Here is a 21,152-nt window from a genome sequence, read left to right on the forward strand (position 1 = left end):
CCACCTCAGCCTCCCAAAGTACCAGGATTACAGGCATGAGCCACCACGCCCAGCTGACCCCTGACTTTCAAACAGTGAAGACTGACCCCCTCAGATTGTTGAACCAGTGTGTCACCTGCTGGTTGGTCCATTTTGGTAGCTTGAAGTAATGTGAGTTTCAACTGTTATTTTATTTCATCTTGCCCTTGTTATTTGTTAATGGATGAAGAAAATGAAAAAGTACAAGTATTAGTGCTGGTGATAACTCAGCCTCATACAGTTAATACAAAAAAGATCAGAAGCATAAGGCATACCCAAGTGGCAAATCTTTAACAAACTACTTACGTAAGACAACATATTTGAAACACAGTGTTGAAAACTGTCCCTAAATTGAGAGTGAAACAGGGAGTTCCACAAAAACCGTAATGCTATACGTCCCTGGTTACGAGACTCCCTGTCCAGAAATGTAAATCCACCGCTGTAGTTCTGCAGACTGCATTTCTGGATACATTTCAATGAAATAACATCTTATTTTATAGTTTGGGGGCCGGCTTGTTCATCTCTGTACCCAGGTGCACTGAGGGCCTCATGGAGGAGTGACAGTCACAGGGCAGCCTTCATCCACGGCCTACCCCACCTCACCACTGCCTTCTGCTTCACATCCTCATGACCTGGGACCCAGCTGTCATCTCCTGCTGGATGCCCCTGGCTTTAGATCTGATCAGCCATCCCCAAGCCACTGTAAGAGCACCTGGGGTTGATCTCTGCCTCCAGCTTTGACCTGTCCAAGCCAGGGCTGCCTAACGCAAAAGCCTCACCTTGCTTACGCCCCTCCTGCCATCGGGAGTCAGAGCGAGGAAACCACTGGGGACCTGCAACGCCGCCTGCCTCTCAATGGCAGTGGCCCGCACCATGGGATGAATTCCTCTGTGCCTGGAAGGCCCCCTTCCCTGTCCTGCACGCACTGGCACGCTCCCACAGCTCTCAGGTCTGCCTCAACTATGAGGACTCATCTGTGCGTCTGTCTCCCCTAGGGGTCTGCAAGTCCCTCGAGGTAAGGACTGTGTAGATGAACCCCTAAGGCCACAGCTTACAGCTGATGCTCTGGAAAGGCTGCTGGGAGCAGGGGGAGGATCTGGCCCCAGGCTATTACCTCCTTCTCCAGCAGAGAGGTCAGCTCGTGTGTGGAGAGCCGCTCACCCCCATCTTCAGAAGACAGGTGGACGGGAGCGATGGGCACCTGCTTCTCTTCCCGGAGAGGCGTGGTCTCCACCTGATGCCACCGCTGCTCGATCTCCACATGGACGTTATGCGTCTTGAGGTCACTCACAGGCAGCCCTGGGCTCCGGTCCACCTCCATGCGCAGGGCTACATCCTCAGTGCCTGGCCCGTCTGTGGCGTCGAGCATCCCAAAGCGCTTGCGGCGCTCCTCCCGCCTCCGTGCACGCTCCCGCTCCAGCTCCCCAGGCTCCACCTCAGGGCGCAGGGGCTCATGGGTGTCAGTGGGCCCTGCGCCACCCACCCGCTCCTGAGCCAGGGCCTGCTGGATGGGACGGAACTCAGCCCAGTCAAAGGTCTTGGAGCGGCCCTCTCGCCTCCGCTCCCGTGCGCGGCTCCTCTTCTGCTCAGGGTCCGGCTCCCCCGGCTCTGCCTCTTGCTTCTCAGTAGGCCTCGGGCATGTCTCAAAAGAGGAGCTGCTCTTGTTTTTTTCCTCTGGCAACGAGCTGTGGAGCAGGAGGATGGACATAAGACTGTCAGGGGTGACTCTGGTGTGGCCTGCCAGGCAGAAGCTGGCAATGCTGAGCCACGACCCAGCCCCTGTGGGCACCACATCCTTTTCTATCCTAATCCCTGAAGAGGTGCTGTGAGGGGCTCACTGGGGTGGCCCCTTTGCCAGGGTATGGAACCAGGGGAGTCCCAGGACTCCCACAGCCTCACAGGCAGGACGGGCCAGCCCTGCCTTGCTCAGGGCCAAGAACTGCATCAGGCTACACCTGGGCACAGCCACTGTACTCGCCTGGTGAGGCCTTGCCTCTGTGCATCCCTGGACTAGACAGTGGTAACAAAATGAGGGAAAACTAGCACTTCTCTAGAAGGGCTTACCTTTTAATAAGCAGGTAACATGATCAGTTTTTTTTTTTTTTTTTGAGATGGAGTTTCACTCTTGTTGCCCAGGCTGGAGTGCAACAGACGATCTAGGCTCACCACAACCTCTGCCTCCTGGGTTCAAGTGATTCTCCTGCCTCAGCCTCCCGAGTTGCTGGGATTTCAGGCATGTGCCACCATGCCTGGCTAATTTTATATTTTTAGTAGAAACGGAGTTTCTCCATGCTGGCCAGGCTGGTCTCAAACTCCCGACCTCAGGTGATCCGCCCGCCTTGGCTTCCCAAAGTGTTGGGATTACAGGCATGAGCCACTGTGCCCATCCTAACTCTATGTTTTAAAAGCCCAATCCAGCTGCTGGTTACCCGCCACCTTGAGGAGGCAAGCAGCAGCCAGCAACGGGACATAAGCTGCGCAGGTTGTGCTCATGGCAAAGCCAGGTCTGCCAAAGGAATCCACCATGCCTAGTCCCCATCTGCTAGAAGCAGAGATTCCTGGGGAGGCCTCGTCTGCAGCAGCGGAGGAACAGGGACATTGCCGATGGCAATTTGTCAAGGAGGCTTGGAGTGTCTGAGACAGAGGTTTGTAGACTCTAGGGATAGGCCCTAGAGACTGCCAGCTGGTACGAGGCTGACTGAGTGGCCCTTAATCTCACCCAGGCCCTCAGAAGGCAGTTGCAAGCCCACCTGGGAACAGTGAGGGCCCAAGGAGGAGCTCCAGGGAGCACATGTGTTTCAATCAGGTCCAAAAGGAAAGGAGTCTTTAAAGAGAGAACCAACGAAAAGAGGAAATGGCTGCCATCACCACCTGGAGCAAGGGTCACCCGTCCAGGCAGCAATCGGGTGACACGCAAAGTGCTTCAGAGTAGGGGGATCTGCAGGTGTCCACTGTAAGAGTACGCTAACATCTGGAGGAAAATGACACAGGGCAGATCTCTGGCCATGGAGAGTGTCAGGATGACACACAGGGCAGGTTGTGCACGGAGGCCCCCAGCCCGGCCCCAACAGCCGCCAAAGTCACAGCCACACCAGAACCGGCCGCACTCCCCAGGAGAAACCTCCCCACAAGGCTCCTCCAGCACTAAAGGCAGGAAGCGCCCTGCAACTTCCCCACTCCCACATTTCAAGAAGGCGACGAGAGCAGGATGAGGACAGCAGCTTCTGAAACTGCAGTTTCTGTTTTCATGCCTTCTTTTTTTTTTTTTTTTTTTTTTTTTTTTTTTGAGACGGAGTCTTGCTGTGTCGCCCAGGCTGGAGTGCAGTGGCCGGATCTCAGCTCATTGCAAGCTCCGCCTCCCGGGTTTTTACGTCATTCTCCTGCCTCAGCCTCCCGAGTAGCTAGGACTACAGGCGCCCACCACCTCGCCCGGCTAGTTTTTTGTATTTTTTAGTAGAGACGGGGTTTCACCGTGTTAGCCAGGATGGTCTCGAACTCCTGACGTCGTGATCCGCCCGTCTCGGCCTCCCAAAGTGCTGGGATTACAGGCTTGAGCCACCGCGCCCGGCCTTCATGCCTTCTTGTGATTTTGCCTGGCAGCACTAAAAAACTCACATTTTTCCTCAAATAATAAAAGCCTACACAGAGGAAGAAGAAACGCTGAAAACAAACTGGTAGAGGGTGAGCACTCTACCAGACTACACAGATATGCTAGATTATGAAGTAGTTATTAGGAGGCCAACTGCCAGGTCAGCTTTCATAGGAGAGCAAAACCCTTGTCTCCTCATTCATTTCCCTGGGCCCAAAGCCCCTGCATACAGGCAAGCAGGCACTCAAGTGTGGAGGCACCTCTCCTGAGCCGTGTGCAGGCACAGGCATGTGCACAGGTGCATTCCTGACACCTGCCCTGGGACATCCCAAAGCTGACTTCTTCCAGCCAGGATGGCCCATCTACAGCACCGAGCCCAGGCCTGGCGGGGAAGAGGGGCAGCAGAGGACCTCAGGCCAGCCACCCACATGCACGCCCACCACTCCCCGTCCTGGACCCCTGTGATAAGCTCTGTTTGCTGCCAACAGCCTGGGCAAAGAAGCTGGGGCCTTTCTCACTTTGCTCTGGGGGCTTCCTAAAGGTGCTTGGAAAAGAGTTCTTAGCTTGCCAAGCTTGGGTGTCTGCTCCTGATGGGAGAACCATGGAGGCAAGTAGCTGAGGCCACCACAGGATGTGGCCACTGGAGGGCGGGGGAAAGCCTGCGGCAGCCCTGGGTGCCTCCTACTGGCTGTGCATGCAGAGGACTTGTCCCTAACCAACAAGCCAGCTCTCTGAACAGGATCCTGAGAGACAGAGGGCAACCTGTCCTGGCCACGGCCTCTTGACCTTACTAGACAGTGTTTGTTTAATAAATGAAGTCATGAACAAATGACAGACACAGAAAAGAGGACTAAAAAGAAAATAATCAATTAGGCAAAGAGGTATGGAGTCGGCAGGAAAAAGGCAAAGGTTTGGATACAGAACGTGTCTTTAGGCCAGCCACGGTGGCTCATGCCTGTAATTCCAGCACTTTGGGAGGCCAAGGCGAGTGGATCACCCGAGGTCACAAGTTCAAGACCAGCCTGGCCAACATGATGAAATTCCGTCTCTACTAAAAACACAAAACTTAGCCGGGCATGGTGGTGGGCGCCCGTAATTCCAGCTACTTGGGAGGCTGAGGCAGGAGAATTGCTTGAACCCAGGAGGTGGAGGTTGCAGTGAGCCAAGATCACGTTACTGCACTCCAGATTGGGTGACAGAACAAGACTCCATCTCAAAAAAAAAGAACATGCCTTTAGGTCAAAGCTTCCAAGGACAGCCCCTGCTGTGACACTGCCATACCCAAGCAGCCTAACCCACAGCACAAGAAATACATTTGAGATGTAATCTACATCACATGACCTGAGAAATGGCACCAGAGGTGCTCAGATGCATGGAGGCTCTGAAGCCTTGAGGTGGGAACAGCAGAGTTCTGGCCCTCAAAGGACCAGCCCCCACTCTGGAATCTTCCCTGCTTTTTTTTTTTTGGGAGACGTCTGAGTCTTCTGATTCTCCACTTTCTTTTAAAATGAGAGCTAGGTCTTTAACCTTCAGGGCAGGAGGAAGAAAGCCCAGAGCAAAATCTGAGGCGCATGAACCACAGAATGCTAACACAGGAGAGTTTTTCAACTTGGCTGCACAGAAATCAAATAGACGTAGGAGTGAGGTGAGAAGGTGGCCGAGGCAACGAAGTGCTGGGTGGCCTATGGATGCTGCACACAGGGCCATCCTCATGCCAGCAGAGCTCAAGGCCTGAGAGCACCGACTGTGGGGCTCAGGCTGGTCTGGCCAGGTGCCTGCTGACACAGATGGAAGATTCTCCACCGAAGCCCAGTTCTAATGACCAGCATACACACTACCCGCAAGATGAAAACGCCTGAGCTTAAAAGAGGAAAAGAACCGGAAATGTTTGTTCTGATGTGCTTGGGACAGGAACTTGAGCAACAGAAGGACACAGGAAGGAAGGAGCAGCAGACTGGGATGCACTGAGCTCAGGTCTCAGACTTCAGACCTGAGTCTGATACTGCCCTGGAGAGAGTGGCACCCACAGGATGCACAAGGGGCTCCCTGGCATCTTCACCATCCTACCTCGTCACATCCGGGGCAGTGGTCGGGTGCACGTGTTTCATGATGGTCTGGATCCAGTTCCGCCGAATCCCGGACGTCATGGCCGATAGGGTAAACTCGCCCTCCTTTGTCTACAGAGAAAAGATGAGGCACCATCAGTGACTGTCCCCTAGGGTACCTGCTGCCCTCTTGCCCTCCATCTCCAAAGAAGCTTCTTGCACTGGGTACAAAGTCCCAAAGGGAGAAAGCCTGTGACTGGGTGACCCTTCTAGGAGCGCCACATGTGCCCACTACTGGGACAAGAGGGAGCTGGAGAGCAGGAGACGGCAAAGCCGTGGGAGGGACGTGCATCTGTGGCAATGGTAAATCCAGTATCTTCTCTCAGTAAGGTCAGCTCACAGTTACCGAGCACCCACTACGCACCAGCAGCCTGCCCATTCAGATAGAGGAGGATGCTGCACCCCTCTCTCTCCTCTTTTTTTTTTTGGAGATAGAGTCTTGCTCTGTCGCCCAGGCTAGAGTGTAGTGGCGCGATCTCAGCTCACTGCAAGCTCCGCCTCCTGGGTTCACGTCATTCTCCTGCCTCAGCCTCCCAAGTACTGGGACTACAGGTGCCCACCACCACGCTCAGCTAATTTTTTGTAATTTTTAGTGGAGCCACGATGGTCTCGATCTCCTGACCTGGTGATCCACCCGCCTCGGCCTCCCAAAGTGCTGGGATTACAGGCGTGAGCCACCGTGCCCAGCCACTGCACCCCTCCTTAAGGAGTTCCCAGCCTTGGGGGAAGGGCAGAATCAGCAAGTGCTGAGCAGCAGTGGAGGTGGGGAATGGGGAAGGGCGTGCTTCTTGGGTGTGGGGAGTGGCACCTGCAGTCTGAATCCACACAGGCACATGGCATGATGGGGCTGGGGAGTGGTTAAGAACAAGGGGTATCAGGGTCTTGTTAGTGACACTGAGAAAAGGCAGGGATACCTGCTGGGTGGTTACTGCAGCTGTCCAAGTGATGAGAATTAAGGTGATGGCAGGGGATAGGGCAGCTCAGAAGTAACAAAAGGGGTATGGACAGTGTCTGGTTGGCTGGGTTGGGGAGCACCTAGGACAAGCCCTAGACTCCTGCTTGGATGAGGTGGAGTCTAGGGCTTGTCCTAGGTGCTTGTCCAAGGCAGCAGAGGAGGAGCCTGTTTTGGGTGGGGAACGGGGCAGCAGGTAGGACAAAGAAGCAAAGAGCACATGGCTCTGGGACATGACTGCTGCGCCCCTGAGCAGACCTGCCTGGGTACCTTCAGAAAGGGGAGGGCCAGTGGCCTGCATGGAGCTGGAGGCCTGCTTCTGCACTTACAGGCACCTGCCCAATAGAAGCGAGGACTGCAGTCCTGAACTGAGAGCTGCTCACAAGCAAACTCAGCAGCCAGGTCAGTAGTGAAGCTGATGGCAGGATGCAATCATGAGGATGGTTTTCAGATGGGCACTAGTGGCCTGGCCAGAAGTCAAAACAGGAGATCATGCGCCAGCCTGATGTGTCACAAAGCACACCTGGGAGGGACCTGACCTGCCCCTCCACATGCCCGATCGAGACACCGCCACTGCTCAGCTCAGTCCTCCTTCATCAGTTCTCACGTCCACATGAGCTGAGTTGGGGGCCCCACCTTCTGCACCCCCAGGTGAGGGCGTTGCTGGAGTTTGGCCTCAGTGCTCCACATAGAGCCGTTTTCTCCAGCTGAATTTTCTTACCCAGCGGCTACCTAATGTTCTCTGAGAGCCCATCATGCCTCAAATGGATCACAGCCGGAATTCCAGGGGATCCCCCTGCTTTTGTGACGTCAGCTCTTCTGCTGGCTTCTAAGCGGGCGGGGCCTTGCCATGCTCTGGGTCCTGGCGCTGCCCTCAACTCTTACTCCCGGGTGCTGCTCTTACCTTTCTTGCCCAGCCTTACTGTGCCAGCCTGTTTGGCTCCTTTCTAATGGACCTGCATATCCTGCCAGACATGTATCATGAACGCACAACTGTCTGGCATCTTCTAACACCCTTCAGTGCTCTCCACAAAAACTGGACCAGTGCCAACCTGACCCTCCACCCAGCACTCTAGCCGCAGACTGGCTCTGTGCTCTCTGTGCCACCAAGTCTGGAGTCCAGTCTGGGACATGTTTTCACACTCAGCCCTCCTGCTGAGCCTCGAGGGATTCTCCTCCAGGAAGCCTCCCCCAGGAAGCCTTCTCCACACTGGAAGGAACTCCTCATTCCTTAGAACTCTCAGTAGTTGGGGTTCACAGAAACTCATCAGGATAAGCCCTACCAGGGTGAAGTGAGGAGGGGTTGATCAGTGGGTGAGATTGGTTGGTGCCCTCATTTGTCACTAGGAGAGTGGGGTGAGTTCTCAGACTTCAGGTGTGCCCTGCCTGGAGGAAGCTGCTCATGAAGATGTGAGGTGGATGGCAGGAGAGGAGGCTCACCAGGCACTATGCCTGACTACCCCTCCCACAGGGGCTGAGGACAGAGGAGCCTCGAAACTTGGGCAGTGCAGGCCACTAAGAGCAGGCAACTCACACCTAGCCCTGGTGCCAGGCTGTCAGTGCAGCCTCCAACTGTGACTCAGCTCCTTTCGCAGATGCCGGCATGCAGGAAGCCACAGCCAGCAGCCCAGTGGGCTGGCAGCCAGGATTTTCTTAGTAAATGAACACACTGGCCTTTGGGTCTATACTTCAGTCTCCCCTAAATTGGGTCAATCTGAGTCAGCCCCAAATACTGGATCAACTCTCAAAACAGCAATACAATTGAGTTTCTGGGCCCCAAAATGTGAAGGTATGACCCTGCTACAGGTGAGCCCACCAGAGTCTAGCCTTCTGTGAGAAACCAAGTCCCAGGGCCAGGGTCCAGCCCCACGGGGGCAGCTCTCTACTCATCACACTCTCCACCCATCTTAAAGCTCTTGCAAGTGACGAACTAACTTTACCCAAAGAGAGGCCTGGCTTCTGTCCTGGCTCCTGGGAGGGAACTTCCAAACCTTGGAATTTCCTAGATGACTAGAGTCTTCATTACTCATGGTGGTCCCCTGGGACCCCACCTAACACTTCATGCTGACAAGACAACTCAGGGTGGAGGCTGGCCTGGCCAGAAGCAGGAAATCAGAGGAAACCCATTAAATCAGAGGGTTGGGGTTTAGGCCATGTGAAAGTAGCCGACCATGGCGGGAAGGGCTTTAGGTGGAGTTCAACCATGAGGACAATAACTCCATCAACCACAGCAGCTACAGAGCCTCCTAAAGCTCAACACCAGGGCTCAGGTGGGCTTCCTGGCAATGCTCTGCATGCTGCCCCACATCAGGGCTAAGAGGACACCGTGTCCCCAAGGATGCAGAAACTTTTGGCATCTGCGACTCCCCCAGTCCCAGATTCTACTCCACATGGCTCTCCTTTGGCTGGTTCTGACTTGTATACTTTTTCTACAATAAAACTCATTGTAAAGATACTATTTTCCTGAATTCTGTGAGTCATTCTAGTGAATTTTCGAAACTGAAGGTGGTTCTGAAAACCTCCAGACTCACAACTGGTGTCAGAAGTGGGGGCAGGACTGGGCATAGTGATTCATGCCTATAATCCCAGTACTTTGAGAAGCCAACGCAAGTGGATCGCTGGAGCCCAGTGGTTCAAAACCAGCCTGGGCAACATGGTGAAACCCTGTCTCTCCAAAAAACAAATAATAATAATAAAAATTAGCTGGGCATGGTGGCATGCGCCTGTAGTCCCAGTTACTCTGGAGGCTGAGGTAGGAGGATCGTTTGAGTCTAGGATTTTGAGGCTGCAGTGAGCCATGAGTGTGCCACTACACTCCAGCCTGGACAGCAGAGTGAGACCCTGTCTTGGGGGGAAAAAAAAAGAAATGGGGGCAGATGTGGCAGTCCGGAGGATTGTGCCCTTAACCTGGAGGCTGGCTGACTGCAGGCAGCCCTTAATCCACATAGTTTTGAAGAAACAGCCAATGAGAATCATTTTGTGTCTTGAGAACAGGGCAATGCCTTGTTCATCTGAGTACCTCACAAGATTTTGGGAAAAAATAGCCTTGTAAGTAAATGAATGAACAACCACATGAATAAGTGACTAAAAAACCGATGTAAATAATTGACTGACACTTTCATTCTTATTCTCCATACCCTACATCCTTCCAACTGCCCCAACTCTAGCATTACAAAAAACAAAAGGAAAAAAGAACCTTCAGAAACAAAAAATCTTTAAGCAGTCTTCAGAAAAAAGATACTAACATCTAATGTACTGTTCAGATCACGAATTGGGGAAGAGGGTCAGGTGCCACAGGACAGAGGTGTCAAGGGTAGTAGGAAACACTAAGTGCTGACCACACACACTGCATCAGGCCTGTCCAGAAATGCCCCCAGCCCAGATATCAGGCACTCTGACACGTGTCCCTGCCTGTCAAGCCTGTGGCCCCACTTCCATCCCTGGGCTCACATGGATCTGGAAGCCATAGTTTCTCTGAACTGGATACTCCGTGACATCGTAACATGTAGACAAGTCAATTTCCCCATCCAAGTCGGCTGCCTGCAGAGAGAAATGAGAATGTCTTGAGATTTTTAGGAAGCAGAATCAACGCCTAGGTGAGCAAATTTCCGTAAGTGATTTCCTACACTGACTTTATTTTTAATAGTATACATATTGACAAGTGAGGATACTGTCTATCCTACTACTGTATGACCCAGGCCCCTCCCTGGGTGCAACCACACCACCATTTGTCCCTGTATCCAGCCAAAGATAGTCCACACCAGTGGTCCTCAAACATGCTGCTGTTGAAATCCTTTCACACTCTTAAAAACTGGGGACCCTAGAAGAGTTTCTGTTACGTGGATTTCATCTATTGATGGTATTTACCATGTTAGAAATTAAAATGTAAATATTTTACTATTCTTAAATTAAAAATATTTAAATATATTTTAATGTATTTAAATATATAAAATGCATATTTTATATATTTAATGTATATTTTTTATATCCTCTGGACTGCCACATCTGCCCCCATTTCTTTTTGTTTTCCCCCAAGACAGGGTCTCACTCTGCTGTCCAGTCTGGAGTGTAGTGGCATACTCATGGCTCACGGCAGCCTCGAAATCCTAGACTCAAATGTATATATTTAATGTATTTAAATATATAAAATATGTATTTAAATACATATGAAAAAATATACTAATAGAAATAAAAAATTCAAATATATTTGTTCATTTGAGAATAAAATAAACTCATTTTAAAGTAAAAATTTGATAAATCAGTGATAAGAGTCACACGGCTTTGAACTTTTGCAAATCTCTCTAACATCTGTCTTCAGAAAGGACAGCTGGATTCTTATTTCTTAATTCCATCTGTTCAATACAGGAAGGTTTTTTCTTTTTTGAGATGGGGTCTTGCTCTGTCACTCAGGCTGAAGTGCAGTGACATGATTTCGGCTGACTGCAACCTCTGCCTCCTGGGTTCAAGTGATTCTCTTGCCTCAGTCTCCCAAGTAGCTGGGACTACAGATGACCACCACCACGCCTGGCTAATTTTTGTATTTTTAGTAGAGACAGGGTTTCACCATGTTGGCTAGGCTGGTCTCAAACACCTGACCTCAGGTGATCCGCCTGCCTCGGCCTCCAAAGTGCTGGGATTACAGGCGTGAGCCACTGTAAGAAGGTGAAGGAGCAGCAGAAGTTACTAATTTTATGAAGCCTCAATCTTTAAATGCCCTTCACCAGACAATAAAGGAAGTATTTTAATAGCTTTTTCAAGTAGTTGTGGCTGTTCTTTGACTAGTAGGCTCTTAAAGGTTAACTGCAATGTGGTATCTGAGTTCATGCCAATGAACTCTCTGTTCTGTGTTACATTAAAACCCATGCATGCTTTTGTAGCATGTGGTATTGGTCACATGGAAAATATTAAGTTATGCATAGCTTCCAATTGTCTACACATTTCATTATGCAAGATCAAAATATCGCCTTTGCTAATACCACCACCTATTTCATCAGGAGAGTGTAAGTAAACGGAAGTTCACGATGGTGAATACAAACTTTCCCAAGTTCTAATTTTTGGTTAGAAGCTCAAATTATATCACCAGCAACAAACTCTGTCAGTTGCTTTCCTTAGAGGAATGAGCTAACTTGGTTCATTTTCATGAAAATATATGCCAAACACACAAAATGAATGACTACAGTTTTGCCTACTAGTTGTTTTTCAAGTAAACATGGTGCTCCACAAAGCTGCTGCTAGTTCAGCTGGCAACTCAAACAATCACGAGTCCTTTCCACGAGAAAGCCTGCATACTCTGGTATGCAGCCAGGTGATGCTTACTTTCCATTTCAAATCACAGAATATTAAAAAGATGGGCATTTAAAGATTGCGGCTTCATAAAATTAGTAACTTCTGCTGCTCCTTCAAGGACCTTTATTTATTTTAAAACCATTATTTATTTAAAATGTATGGCAGTGAAGAATCCAGTGACCACTGGTCCAGCCTGTTGTTGCAGCTGGGGCTGTGCCAAGTACTAGTGGCTTTACCTCCCGTTGCTTTTGCACCATCAGTGCAGATGGCCACATGCAAAAAAAAAGTCAATGATATCTTAATATTATAAATTATTTTAACCATCACTGCTCTCCTGAAAGGGCCTCAGGGACCCCCAGAGGTCTACAGATCACACTCGGAAGTGCTCTTCTATGCACACACAACCAAACACTTACACAGGCTCCTTACTTCCCCAACACTGGACACCACCAGAGGCCCACCGCCCACACTCTCCTACCCCTACTTCTTATCACTACCGCCTTTTCCCCTTCAGTCTGTAAAGATTGGCTCAGAGTATTTAATACATACTCTAGCCCTTAATGATGGGTATTTAGGCTCTTTCCAATCATCTGGCTATTACAAACGTGTGGGAATGACTAACCTGAAACACAGACGTTTTTCCGCATGTGTGAGTATATCTGAGGGATTCCTGGAGTGGAACTACTGGGGAAAAGGGGAAAGAGACTTGCCAAACTGTTTAGAAGAGGTTATTTTTATTTGTAGGTGAAGCCTCTTCTAGTTGGTCTTTGACCACAGAATCAGGACTGTCAAGGGGCCCAACAAAGCTCATCTATCATATCCTGTCTTTGTCCAGAAGGCAGGGCAAAAGACGTAGTTCAATTCTTCCAACTCCATTTACCATGAAATCTCTTCGTGGAAAAAACAAAAGTTTTCATCCTGAGTTTTCAAATTTCAGTGTTTTTCAAAGAACAGAGAAAACAAAAGCTGCCTGAATCCACTCACTGGGCGCTTAATTCAGGGCCTTGACGAAGCCCGGCATCACAGCCAGAAAAATGATCACAAGGACAAAGGCTGGTCTTGTGCTCACCTTCCCACCAGGTCAGGACTGGGACACCCAAGAGGGCAACATGGATACACCTACGGCAAGGGAACACCACCGAAGGGCGTCGTCCTTAGAAGTGGGGACATTAGCCCGAGGGGAAGCAGATCTACTAGCCCCAGATGCCGCCTGGACCCCCCTCCAGCTGTCTCCACAGCAGAGGCAAAGCCCAGACACTCACCTCCTCAGCCACCGAATCCCTGTAGTATCTCAGGCTTTGATCGGCCAGGACAAACCAGTGTTTCTTCCACTAAGGGGGAAGAAAGAAAAATGACTCAATTACCAACTCCTGTAACAGCACACTTGCCACTCCATGGCGATGCGCAGCCAGAGCCTGTGGGACCCACCCAGAGCACAGGGAAAGCAGGGGACAGGCTGGCGCCTCCTTGACAGCACATAGAGGACTCCGCTGGGACTGCAGGCAGTCATGCGCTCACTCCCTCAGGACGCTCACTAAGCTGCGACCCTCCAGTGAAGAGGCAGCACAGATAGCTGAGCAGGCCTTGGCTGTGGGCTCTACGACCAGTAGTGTGGCTGGTGGCCAGGCCGTGAGGTCCTCCGTAACTACAGAGGCTGCAGACAACAGGCTGGGCCCATCAGAACAGAAAGGTGGCTGTGAAATGGCATCTCCACCTGCAGGTGGCAACCCACAAGCCAAGGCCATGTGGCCCCCTAACCAGCAGGGGTAACTAACCAGCTAGAGACCAAGTCTTCACTGTGAGCAGTAAGGAGGGGAACTTGAGTCTTCATGCCAGGCCAAGGGCATTTGATATGGAGGAGAAAGAAAGAGAATGTCTTGGGATAGCAGCTCAGGAAGCAGGAAGGGAGTGCGGATGGGCTGGGCATCAGGGCCTCTTAGGTAAGGACCCAGCAGACTTCATGCCTCCTTGGGAGGCCTGGCCTTCCAGCTCATGGCACAGGGTCAAGGTGGGCTGGCAGGTCCAGCCTCAGATGGCTCTTCCTGCTTGAGTCTGATGGCAAGAAATGTACCATGTTTGCTCCTTCCAGAGCTAACACTGCCACTGCAGCTGAGGGGTCTCGGGCATGAGAGTCCTGCAGTGCTAGGCTACTGTCTACTTGGCTGGCTTGCATGGAAACACAAGCCAATCTCACAGCCAGAGACTTTCTTTGCCCCTGGGGAAGCCAGGCCTCTGAAGAACTTTTAGGAAAGATTACCAGGTAGGGGCCAGTGTTACAAGGCATCCCTAGGGCCTGAGGCCAAGATTCCCTTGCCATCAGCAGACAGGCCTACCGAGCGCCCCTCCAGAGCACCTCTGACTGCAGAAATGAAGGCTGCGTGCCTGCACTTCTAGGAGCAGATGGGAGTCTCAGCCACAGCCCTGGTCCGTGAGACAAGGGGCATGGAGGAGGAAGGCATGGAGCCAGCACTCGCGGACTGGCTGGGGACAAGGCCAGCTCACCCTCACCCTGCCCCCAGACCCCTCAGGGGCCATGGCAACCCTGTACACTCACCTGGCCGTCCTCATACTGCTTAGTCAGCCAGCCTTTCTTGAAATTCAGCAGGTCGGGCTGAGAAAGGGAGAAAAAAGAACAGCTCAGAGGAAACTCCTCTAGTGTCAAGAGTGTCTGATGGGGCCAGTATTTCTGTCCAGATGAGGCGGGTACCAGGAAAGGGGTTTCTCCACCTGCCAGACAAGCCTGTGCAGCCCCCTCACCCTGGTGGGTGCTGCCTGCAACCCGCCTTCTGTAGGTGCGCGCGACCTTGAGGAAGGAGATGCTGGGCTTGGCAGGCTGGCAGGAGAGAAGGTATGGTCTCATTGCCCTGTGAGCGGTGTGGGCTCCGGTCTATACAGGGCCCACTGCACAGGGCCTATCTGGGGGGCAGAAAACAAGCCCAGATGAAGAGTTACAGAACATTTTATTTGAAGGGAAACATCTGCAGGGAAGGCTGAAAGGAGAATTGATTCAAAAGTTCTTGCAGAAGCCACAGGAAGCCTGGGAAACAGAGACGTGCGGTGTTGAGGAAGCAGCAGCTGCAGCCCCGCTGAGACCCTCAGGCCATTTCTCCACCAGGAACAGGCTTGACCTGTATTCCCCACAAGAAGCAGGATGGCAGACAGGGGGACAGCGCCCAGGCAAAGGGCTCTGTCCTTCCTCCACCTGTGCCACCCAGACACACCTGGGCCCTGAAGAACAGACTGAGAGAGCACTGCCACCTACAGCCCACCTGGCTGGCCCCACAGAGACATGGGTCACTCCACCTCTGGTCCCAGGTGCTGTCTTTTCTACAGCCATCTGAGCAGAAACCAGCTTTGGTGTCTTTTTGTATTATTCCAAGGAGTGACAGTGAGAATAGGCAAGAATTGTCACAACAGCTACCAGGACAAAGCATTCTGGGAGCCTCTGCTCAGAACCCTGTCTCTGCGGAGCAAGGGAGGAACCACAGTTGGCTGCTGCCTAGGTCTGGCTAAGGCTGACCCAGATAGATAAGACGTCCCTCTACAGAGCCCTGTTTCAACCCCAACGTCCTGCCAAGCTGTGCAACTGTCCTTGCCGCCAGAGTCAGTTGAGGCACCCAATCAAAAGCAACACTATGAAATTAAGACACCCTACCCCAAGTGACCCTTAAATAGGGAGGTCCTCTCCTGCATGTTTGTAGTTGCCACTGTGGCACAAGACCTGAGACGTGGGACTGCCACTTGCCCCTCTCTGACAGCCTGCTTAACTTGAAGATCTTTCTTTTTTTTTGAGATGGAGCCTGGCTCTGTTGCCAGGCTGGAGTGCAGTGGCGTGATCTCGGCTCACTGCAACCTCCGCCTCCCAGGTTCAAGCGATTCTCCTGCCTCAGCCTCTCGAATAGCCGGGACTACAGGCGCACGACACCATGCCCAGCTAATTTTTGTATTTTTAGTAGAGACAGGGTTACACCACGTTGGCCAGGATGGTCTCGATCTCCTGACCTTGTGATCTGACCGCCCTGGCCTCCCAAAGTACTGGGATTACAGGCGTGAGCCACCGCACTTGGCCTAGCTTGCGGATCTTTAACAAAAACTTGTAACTTCCATATCATGGTTGTGCCATTGAAGTCAAGCCTGCAATCTGACCCCGATGGCAAGGCCTATGCAGGTGGGTTCCCTGGTGGTGCTTTCTGCTGGGGACAGGAACTCCCAGATAAGTTAACAGAGAAATAACGGGTTTTGTTTGAGACACCTGAAGCAAAACCCAGACTGAAGGAGAAACCCAAATCCTACTCCTCTTCACACTCCATATTACACATCAATCTGTGGTTGGGAGCCCCCAAGCCCTGGGGCAGGCAGCAAGGAGACAAGAGGCAGTGAGCAGGCCCCAGGCTCCCCTGGAGGCTGAAGACCGAACGGGGAAGAGCTGGGTCAGCATGCTGAGCTGGCTTTGCTCCTGTACCCTGACCACTCCTTCCACACCTCTGCTGTCACAGCTCTGAGGCCCATGGAGGACCCGGTGCAAGGTCTGCTCTTCCACTTGAGGCATGACGCAGAGAATGAGACAAGCTCCAGCAAGACGTAGCCTCTGCCTCCCAAGTGCCACAGAAAGCAATGCCCAACGCCAGAGGAGCAGAGGGTCCCCACTGCAGCCCTGCCTCCTAGAGTCGGGAGTCTGCCTGGCCAAGGTGGCCTCCTCCGCAGGGCCTCCTCCCAGAGCTCAGGATGCCATGGAGCTCTTGGTTCTGCTGGGACCAGAAAAGGGAAGAAACGCAGAATTTGCGTTCGACGGCCTGTGGGTTGGTGGGTGGGGGTGCTCACGGACACGAGGGCCTGTGCACAGAGGGACAGCTGGCGTGGATGCATAGACAGAAACAGACAGTGCCTCAGAGTGACAGAAGCAGAGGAGCACGGCCTCCGGAGGACATGGCGCCTGGGCTCACCGTCACGGAGGGCTCCGTGGACCTCCTGTCCAGTGACTTGGCTCTTCGGTGTGGAGACAGGGGGGAAGCCGAGGCGTCTGGGAGAGGAGCTGGGGGGGCTTCATTGGTGAAGTCCTGTGGCAGAGAGCAGCCGCCAGTCAGCGCAGCCCAGGGCAACACGGGCAGGTGAGGGACGAGCTGGTGCCGTCCACCCCTCCAAGAGCTGCCAGGGCCTTGCTCCTGGCGAGGGGCAGTGATCTGCCTAGCCCCCACAGCAAGTCTGCGGCAGGACCAGGACAGGACCCGGGTCCTGAGATGTCCTCGTTGATTGAGCAGCCTTTTCTTTTGGATTCCCAGTCACTATCACTTTCCTGGCCCCACCCCATCCCCTAGCTTCTCTGAGCCACAAAAGGAAGAGCCCTGGGCTCTGTGGCAGCAGGTGGCAAGCCATGGGCCAGGCAGTGGGCACTAGGCACCTTGTGAACAAGAGAGAAGCCAGGAGAAGATGAGCTTGGACTTGGCCGGCTACAAAAGCAGCAGGCGGGTACCCAGGAGGATTTCAGAAGCCGAGTCTACCTTGGGCTGAGTGGAGAAACGAAGGGTGCAGCTGTACTGAAAGAAAGAGTTAGGAAGGTATGACATTCAGCCTTGTTGCTGGGCTGCCTCAGAGAGGAAGAGAGTGATCCTAATTAAATCTGGGATCTAAAATGTGTGAGAATATCCTTCAGCAGAGACGGAGAAGGCTCTGATATGAAGCTGCAGGAGACAGGCCTGCCCTCGAGAAGGTCACTATGCAGAGGAGGCAGTTGGAGAGCAGAAGCCTGGCAGGAGCACAACCCAGGCCTGTGTGGAGGGGACTCGGCGCATGGGGTGCATGCTGACCCGCCCCTGAGCCACCCCTGAGGTGCTGCCTGGCCCCAGGAACTCACCCGCTTTCTAGGGAACGCCCTCTTCTCGCTGCGGCCCTGGCGTGTGTCGCTGGATGGCAAGGGTCCCACTGCATTGGTCTCCATGTGCTCTGCCTTCTCAATGTCCAAGGCCTCAAACTTTTCAATCACCTGAGACCTCCTGCAAGAGAAGACACGAGGCCCTGAGGTGGCAGTGAGGTGAGTTGTGAGGTGGCAGTGAGCCGACTCCTCCCATGCCCAGCCTGCCTGGGCCTGATTTCACTCAGGCTTGCACAGCACCGAGGTTGTCTAGACACGTGCTCAGCCAACCCGAGCTCCGCCTGCGCCCCTCCACGGCCCTCCCTCCCACCAGGCCTGCGCTTGCCCCTGCCCTCTGCCCCGCGCTGGAGGCCCCGCAGGCTCTGTGGTGTTGACCCACTCGGCATTCACACAGCTTGGCACCCAGCAGCCTCTCCTGAGCCACAGACATGATCAAAAGGCAACCACCACCTCAGAGGGCGGCCTCCATTCTCATTGCATCCCTCATGATCACAGTGAAGCCCCCACCCCAAAATTTAGCAAGAAAGAGGCCCAGGAATTAACATTGTTTCTGCCAACAGTAAAAGGAATCAAAGACCAAATTAAAACAAAAACAAAGCAGGCTGATTTCATGTGAGAGGGCTGGCGGCCTCCTCAGGCTGTCTACGGCTGGAGACGGAGCTGAGATGGGGGCGAAGCGGGTGGAGGAGGCGCAGCGCCACCCAGCGGCACAGCAGGAGAGCGCAGAGGCAAGACCTGAAAGAAAACAAGGCTGGGAAATGAATACACGGAAAAGCACTGCTTTTTCAAATCAAATAATGGTGAACCAAAATTATTCAAAGAATTAAAGAAGCAAAAACCCAACATAATCACTGAAGAGGGAGAGAGACCATGATTGTCCTCCAGCTGCAAGAAGTCACCCTGGTGGGGTCAGAGGTGGGGGACATGCCTGCTGAGGCTCAGCTCACGGTGCCGGGCCTGTTCTCCTAGGGACACCTAAGTTACCTGGCTGGGAGGGTGTCACTAGTGCTCTGGACAAGGATAAGAACCCAGAGGAAGTGGGTGAAGGGCTTCCAAGCCTGGAAGCCTAATTATCTCCACAAGGAAAAGAGGAAACTAGATCAATTCCTGAGACCCCACCTCCCCCAAGAGGCCAGGTGCTTCTCAGGGAGGGCGAGGGAAAACCAGCCGCCTAAGATGTCTTCACCTCAGAGAGGAGGGCCCCGGGCTCTGCTTCCTCCCTGTGCTTAGACACAAAGTGTCTTCCTCAGCTCCCCTTCCTCCCTGTGCTTAGACACAAAGTGTCCTCCTCAGGAAAGAAGCCTGTGCCGTGCCAGCCTGCCAGAACCGGCAGCAGAGGCAGGCGCTGGGGTAGGGGAGCAGGAGAGGCCACGGCATTGTGAGAGCAGGAAGCTAAGGAAGCTGCTGGAGTTCCCGGGCACCCAGGGAAAGCTTGGTAAGTGCAGGCCAGGCGTCCACCACACTTGAGCCATTGTGGTGGGATCTTGGTGAGATTCAAGGCTCACCAACAGGCTTCAGTGCCGCCACTTCCCGGAGGAGGGCTCCTCTGCCCAATACTGGGGCCTAGAAAGCCCCAGGAAAGCAGTGAGGAGCTGCTGGGCTTGAACCCCATGCAAATCACATGCCGTGGTATTGTGGGGATCCAGACAGAGGAGTCATGGTGGAGAAAAGGAAAGGCACTTGCTACAGTTGCACTGCATGGGGGCCTGGGGAGATCCTGTAAGACCACAGGCTCAGGCACCGGCTGCCTTGATCTACTGGGCGAGGCGGAAAGTTATTACTTGGTGCCCTGGAAGCACTGGAGGTGGGACAGCAAGCACCTTACTGGTCAGCAGAGAAAACGGGGCCTGCACCCTGCAGCTCCAGGGTTCCCAGGACACTATGTGCTGTGCTGAGGGTAGAGGGGTTAGGGCTGCATGGGGAGCTGGCCTTGCTGCCAGTCACCAGCAGGCCAACCAGGACCACAGCTTCCCCCACTCAACAGCCAGAGGTGACTATCCAAGAAACACTCTGGACGTCAGAGGAATAGACACATCGAAGCCCAGAGCCAGTCAGGTTCAGATAGGCCTGCCTAGATGACTGTGGCTTGTCAAAAAACCAACCCCATAGTCCCAGCAGTCTGGCTCCTGGGAACACCTGTTGTGGCTGCCATTCCAGGAAGGTGTGGCCAATCTCTTGCCAATTTGGGGATTCTGCTCTAATCAACTAGGGGACAGGAATCCAACCAAGCACAGGGTGGGCTACTAGGGATCTAGTGAGCAGGCCTCGGAAAGCGACAGCAGCCAATCAGATGTCACCAGGGTCAGGAGAAAGGGATGCTGCAGTATTAGTATGCAGAACTGGCGGAGGGTGGGGCCAGCACCAGGTGAAAACCCATCCGTGTGGCAGTGCATGCAGAGTACAAAGCCCCCGAGACTGCACCTGTCCCAGGCGACAGGAGACAAGAACGAGTTCAAAAGGAGTCTCTCTGAGAAGAAGCCAAGCCAAGCAGGTGTGCTGAATGCTAATTCTGTGGTCTGGCGCTAAACCAGGACGTGGCCGATCCTGCTCTGGAGCCACCACGACACACAGCCTGCTTGCCAGCCAGCATGAAGCCTCCCCTGCCCACCCACTGGCCTCCTCCTCTCTCTAGCAAAACCCTTTACTTATATATTTTCTTAATTGCTTAAAAGAGCACCCTTGGCATCAGTCCTGGGTCACAGGATGGGAACAGGGACTTCCCAGCTGAGGCCCCACTGGGATCTGCACCAGCTATCCACTGTGAGAAGACACTTACTCCCGAGCCTCAGTGTTCACGTCTATAACCGGGGTGGTAGTAACAGGTCCTCATCAGGCTACTATGAAATGTTAAGGCAGCCACGTGCTTAGCAGAGCACCCCAGGGCACTGGGCAGGGGCTGGGAACCACTTGGCTGCCCTTCCTTTCCCTAGGAAGTCAATGTGTCATTTTCCTCTCAAGAGCAGCATCTCTGGGAGACACTTCCTTATCCTGGAGACTAACCTGCAGGCTCACAGGTCCTTTTCATCTGGGATGTTTGGAAGAGTGGGTGGGCTGTCAGCAATGGTGGGTGTTCGGAAGCAAAGGGGGCAGAAGGTAAAAAACACTTCCCTCCACCTGCCCTTCAAGGCACGGGAGCTCATGGCTGCCTTCACCTGTCCCTTCCAGTAGTGTCTCTAACTGAGCTCGAGGTTGTGGTTGGGGAAGGGAGGACACTCTGAGAAGACTTCCAGAACTATGGTTTGAACCTATTTTCTGGACAGTGAACCTTGGGAACCTAATGAAAACTACGGGTTTTCTTCCCAGAAGAGTGCCTAACCTTAATCCTCTTCTGGG

The 21,152-nt window shown here is 53.0% G+C and overlaps 1 protein-coding gene across 4 annotated transcripts in view; it reads right to left on the reverse strand.

Moving 5' to 3' along the window:
• Positions 1-21,152, reverse strand: part of MPRIP (myosin phosphatase Rho interacting protein) — a 144,765-nt gene that overhangs the window by 26,200 nt on the left and 97,413 nt on the right. For all 4 annotated transcript variants that reach the window (XM_050763379.1, XM_050763377.1, XM_050763380.1 and 1 more), the window contains exons 8-14: positions 17,802-17,940; positions 16,894-17,007; positions 14,505-14,561; positions 13,213-13,281; positions 10,115-10,204; positions 5,675-5,784; positions 1,133-1,703 (exon numbers count right to left, since the gene is read on the reverse strand). In XM_050763379.1, coding sequence (XP_050619336.1) covers positions 1,133-1,703; positions 5,675-5,784; positions 10,115-10,204; positions 13,213-13,281; positions 14,505-14,561; positions 16,894-17,007; positions 17,802-17,940 — 1,150 coding nt within the window. The remainder of the gene's footprint in view (positions 1-1,132; positions 1,704-5,674; positions 5,785-10,114; positions 10,205-13,212; positions 13,282-14,504; positions 14,562-16,893; positions 17,008-17,801; positions 17,941-21,152) is intronic.

The sequence above is a fragment of the Macaca thibetana genome, chromosome 16, assembly GCF_024542745.1.
Source record: "Macaca thibetana thibetana isolate TM-01 chromosome 16, ASM2454274v1, whole genome shotgun sequence".
In the NCBI taxonomy this organism is placed as follows: Eukaryota; Metazoa; Chordata; class Mammalia; order Primates; family Cercopithecidae; genus Macaca; species Macaca thibetana.